General features: G+C 41.3%; 1 protein-coding gene across 1 annotated transcript in view; it reads right to left on the bottom strand.

Moving 5' to 3' along the window:
• The window catches only part of ATL1 (atlastin GTPase 1), a 78988-nt gene that overhangs the window by 2382 nt on the left and 71362 nt on the right, over positions 1 to 5244 (bottom strand). The window contains exons 12-13 of the mRNA XM_026513707.4: positions 5173 to 5244; positions 3039 to 3470 (exon numbers count right to left, since the gene is read on the bottom strand). Of these exons, the coding sequence (XP_026369492.1) occupies positions 3039 to 3470; positions 5173 to 5244 (504 nt within the window). The remainder of the gene's footprint in view (positions 1 to 3038; positions 3471 to 5172) is intronic.

Below are 5244 nucleotides of genomic sequence, written 5' to 3'. Positions count from 1 at the left end.
CTAGAAATACAAGAGGCGAGATTACAAACACAGATGGAAACTTCTTCCTTTTCAGTGTCTTTAGATTATGGTACTGTATAATCATTAGCATGCTAAATGTGGAATCTTTGTATCATTAGTCTAAGATACAAAGTGATAACTAATAATCTTAGAACTCAAAAATATGTCACTTCTCCAGTGTGCGTATGTCTTGCTTTTGCGGGTTGGTCTCTGTGGTAAGTGGTTTCTTCTCGGACGGCTCCTCCTTTGACTTTGCGCACCTTCTGGAGCAGGGCTCCCTAACCATTGTGCCCCAGGGGCGTGTTGGGAACTCATATCATGATATTACCAGGTTTGGAGGAATTATAGGAGCTCATGACTTCTGACTGCCAATGGCTAGTTTATTCTTCACGGCTAGACCACTTGCTCTCTGCGCTGCCTTACAGGTTGTTCAGAATGGGACCATTTTCCCCCATTATTTCCTGATATGGTCATGCCAATAAGTACTTGTGTTGCCCCCCCCCTTGCCAACTGGGATCCTTCATTTCAACATTCTCTTCCCTTGTTTCCATTACTTGATTCATATCTGACAAAACATTTTTCAGAAGCATTGTGTCGACAGTGTTTGAATCGTGGGAATTTTTACATATTGCTTTACATACGTGTCCATAAATATTTTTGTCCTTTTCCCCCCTCCGTGAATGTCTAGGATTCATACTCTCTTCTGATTTTCATATATTGAACACTCAGCTAAAGCCAACTTTTCTGAGGTAATTCTGGAGTCTGTAGAGTCGGAGTACTTTTAAAAGAATGCCCAGGAAACTCCATTAAGTTTTATCTGTCTGCAGTCGCAGTGGCTGTTCTCTTGAATGTCAAGAATAGCCTCATCACTCTGTGAATGCACACCGCTGTAACGTGGTACTGTCCTAGGTCTGTCATAATCCTAACATTCAACTCAGATTTTTACTTTTTTAATGAATTTGTCTTACTGAATTTTACATAAAATACTTCTCTATTGACTTGTATGAAATGTTGCATTGATTAGAGGACATACTCCAGTTACATGTAACAGCAGAAACTGAGGAAAGAATTATGTGCTATCTCAGTGGTTGGTTGAGGTCAGTTTTGCTTCCTAAAGATAATGACCAGAAGAACTCTACAGAGATCATTTTTCTTGTGTAACAAAGGATTTCTTCCTGCAAGCTCAGACTCTTTCCTCGGAGTTTTGCCCATGTGCAGTAGGAGAAATGAACACCAATTTACAGGTCGGTCTCAGGAATGCTTAAAAAGTTACACTTTATGCTGGCCTGGAACCTGCTTAAAGCGGGAAAGGCAGCTGTTACTGAAAAGCCCGGCTAAGAACATCTGAAGGTTGTAGCCCCATTTCTGTGCTCTCTGCTAGTTAAGCTCCCCCAGGATGCACAACTGTATTCTTATTTCACTATGTAGTAGAGCAAAACACACAATGCGGAAGCTTAGGAATTTTGGGATTTTCTACACATTCAGGAAATAAAACATTAAACAGGATATTCTTGACAACTCTTATGTTTCAAATGCAGATCAAATCACAAAATGTCTGGAATAAATACAAAATTTTAAAACTATGTTAAAAATTCACAGCTAAGACTGTGAATCTTAGAAGAACACAGGAGCAGCTGTCACCAAAGATTTTTTTTTTAATTTAAATTCAATTAACATATAGTGTATTATTAGTTTCAGAGGCAGAATTCAGTGACTCATCAGTTGTATGTAACGCCCAGCTCTCATTACATCACCAAAGACTTTTGAATCCATTAATGGCTAGTTGGCTTACAAAATAATATAATTTTTATAAATATATAGCTCTCAATTAAAAAAATTAACTTACCTCATTTGTACTTCCCTGTGGCAAAGGCAGTTTAAAAGGAAAAAAAGAAAAGTATACATCTTGCTTCATTAATAGCATCATGATAATTCAACTTTGTTTACGGTATTTCTGAACACTTAAGAAAAATACTACAGATTTTTTCAGTTCAGATTACATATTTCATCTGAACCTTTTGAAGAACCCAATTCTGTGTCCCTCAGAGGGCTCAGCATCGTACTCGAGGAAGGCTTTGGGACTTGCCTCAGCCCCTCATTAGTCTTCTGAGGTTGGGGAGCTATTTGAGACAGTGGCTCAGAGGGTCCAGTTTTTAATTCATTCTTCACCCACAGTGCTACCATTAGTTATCTTAACTAGATTCTTCAAAGGCACACGGTAAATTCATTAGTTAAAATTCTATTTTAAAGAGTATATGTTAAGTATAAATGCTGGGAGAATTGTAGCTATTACTTGCTACCTGCAGAACATAAGTTCAAAAGTCTTAACTCCAAAAGTGTATGAAAAATCTCAATTTTAGCTTCACTGAACGGCCCTACATTTTCATGAGGTAACTGAAGACACTTCCAGAATGACAGATTGAGTCCATTATCGTTCTAGATGTGTTTATAGTTGTCACGGTGACCCTGGCTCTAGGCTATGGTTAACTGAAACATAAAGGACAGCTGACCCACGAGCAGCTGGTCCAGAGGCTGACCTGGGCCCATGCTGTGGCCCGGTACAAATGCCTGGTTCAAATAGAGACAATCTGAAGTAATCCGATCTTGCTTTTCAGGAGTTTATACTGAAAGAGATAGTGATACAACAACTTACCATCTCACATACGCCCCTTACAAAGCCACCGCGAATCAAATGATAGGTTGTAAGTACGAAGTAATCTTAATGCACAAACCAGTCACAATCCGCTCAACAATTCAGCTGTGCTTTCTCACACTTCTTTTTAACAGCTTTAACTTTTAGGCTAAATAAAAGTAAAAAACAAAACTGCCTAATGCACAGATATTTGAAAATGCTGAAATGTTACCAGGAAACCAGTAATGCAGGACTTCACGTTCGTTGTTTGTATCTAGCCCTCTCGACAGGTCCTAAAGCTCTTGAGGACCGGGGCCCAGGTCAGGCTCCCCTGCTTAGCTGTCACACCCAACACCGCCTGGTACCCAGTGTGCTGCAATCAGCTGAGGGCTCCAAGGGTTCTTACCTGGTCCCACAGGGCTGCGGCCACCTGGTCGATCACAGCGCCCAGCTCCCGGTATTCTCCAGAGTACCGGATGTAGGCCCAGGTGCACAAGGTGATAAGGGTCAGTCCCATTATCATGTTGCAGAGGCTAGCTATGATGTCCAGACCGACGAACCCGGTCACGCCCGCGATGACGTAAGAGATGAAGATGACAACAAACAGTGTGGCCGGGGTGCGAGCCGCGTGGAAGATATTCTTGCTATCGTTGTGCTTGATGTACTGGACGTAGAGCTCGTCTATCTCGCTCTCCAGCTGTTGCAGGTAGCGCCGGCTAAACTCCTCCCCGCCCATCTTCTTCACCCCTCGGAACAGCTTCACAGATTCTTCCTTAAGCTCCAAGTGTTTGGCCTGCAGGTCGTTGGGTGCCAGGAATGGTTTGTCCCCTCCGCAAACCTGTATCAGATAGAGAGGTGCCGTGTGCGCGATGCAGGATAAAATCAGCAATGTCTCAGTCTAACACTTAGCTAGCTCAACTCCCCGGGACACGACGATCTGGAATTTACATGTATGCTCTGTCAGCCCACACCCTGGCTCACTCCGTATCAGGCACGACTGTAAGTGGGACCAGTATTTTACAGGTGACTCAGATAAAGCCGTGCTTAATTTTTATTTTCTTTTGACCTGGGAAAGAACATCCAAGACTTAATCCAAGTTCCTCAGGATGAAAAGGCATGATTCAAAGTGAGCTGCAAGCTGAGTTCATCACAGAAGGACCCCAAAACCAAATAAACTACTTATATACAAGTCCCTCTGGGACATTTATTCTAACTACACTGAGGTATTTTTGGCCAATGAGATTTAACTTAAAACAATAGCAATGCTATAAAACTCGAAAGTAAAATTAGGAAAAACACGTTCTTTGGCAGTTTCACTGATTCTGTTTGAATGGAGCCCTTTCACGGTATTTTATTCAAGAGACTAAATGGAAGCATATTCAATGTTCTTGGACCACATTTTCCATTTTTTCAAAAGTTACAAGGGAAATCCCAGTTACCCAGACCTTTCCCTTCGGTTATTTGAGACTTCACTATAGAAGGCATACTCTCATTCTAGTTACCCTTTACTTATGTTGTGAACACCATTCCATATACTGTGTTTCCCTTGACTCTTAAGACTCCATCAATTTCGGATATAATTTATATAACATTTGCAGGGGAAAACCTATCATATTAGTAGATATGTACAATAATTATTAGATGCATCCTAATTCAGAATGTTTAAAAGGGGAAATGCAGTATGTAGAAATATTGGCCCTTGAAGTTTAATTTCTTTTTTTCCTAATGGGTTTTTTGGTTTTTGCTTTTTGTTTTTGAGAGAGAGAGAGCATGTGCTGAGGGGGTGGAGGGCCAGAGGGAGAAGGAGAGAGAGAATCTTAAGCAGGCTCCCTGCCCAGCGCGGAGCACGACTTGGGGCTCAATCTGACAACCCTGAGATCATGACCTGAGCCAAAACCAAGAGTCGGATGCTTAACCGACTGAGCCACCGGGCGCCCTAATGGGGTTTTGTAGTTAAGACAGAAATACTGGAAGTGTTGCACGAAGGGAGGTGTAGCAGAGGGGGGAGCACATGTTAGTTTAGTCACTAGAGCTTATAAATAATGGTAAGATGTGGCCAAAGAGAAAAGAAAAAATGTATCTCTAATATAGGGAGAACACATTTAGAATATGTTTCAAATTGTGCATTGATAGTGTTCCTTTCCTAAAAAGTATTTTAGGTTTATAATAAATAGAAATGTGATATACATAGGCTGAGAAAGCATAAGTCAAAGCCACTTCTTTGCATGTGTAGACAGTATAACTTGGAAGAAAAAAAAGAATGAGCTCATTGAAGAAATACCGATTTTATTTAAAACATAATTTAAGGGGCGCCTGGGTGGTACAGTCGTTAAGCGTCTGCCTTCGGCTCAGGGCGTGATCCCAGCGTTCTGGGATCGAGCCCCACGTCAGGCTCCTCCGCTATGAGCCTGCTTCTTCCTCTCCCACTCCCCCTGCTTGTGTTCCCTCTCTCGCTGGCTGTCTCTCTCTGTCAAATAAGTAAATAAAATCTTTAAAAAAAAAAAAAAACCACATAATTTAAAATATTACTTAATTCTTACCTCTTCCATCTTTTTGTGGTATGTATCCTTGGCAGTTGCCACGGCTGCTAAATTGTTAGCTTCTGCTGTGGC

This window comes from Ursus arctos, unplaced genomic scaffold (genome assembly GCF_023065955.2).
Source record: "Ursus arctos isolate Adak ecotype North America unplaced genomic scaffold, UrsArc2.0 scaffold_37, whole genome shotgun sequence".
Classification (NCBI taxonomy): Eukaryota; Metazoa; Chordata; class Mammalia; order Carnivora; family Ursidae; genus Ursus; species Ursus arctos.
Note: the sequence above shows the minus strand (reverse complement) of the source record. Positions and strands in the feature narration are given on the sequence as shown.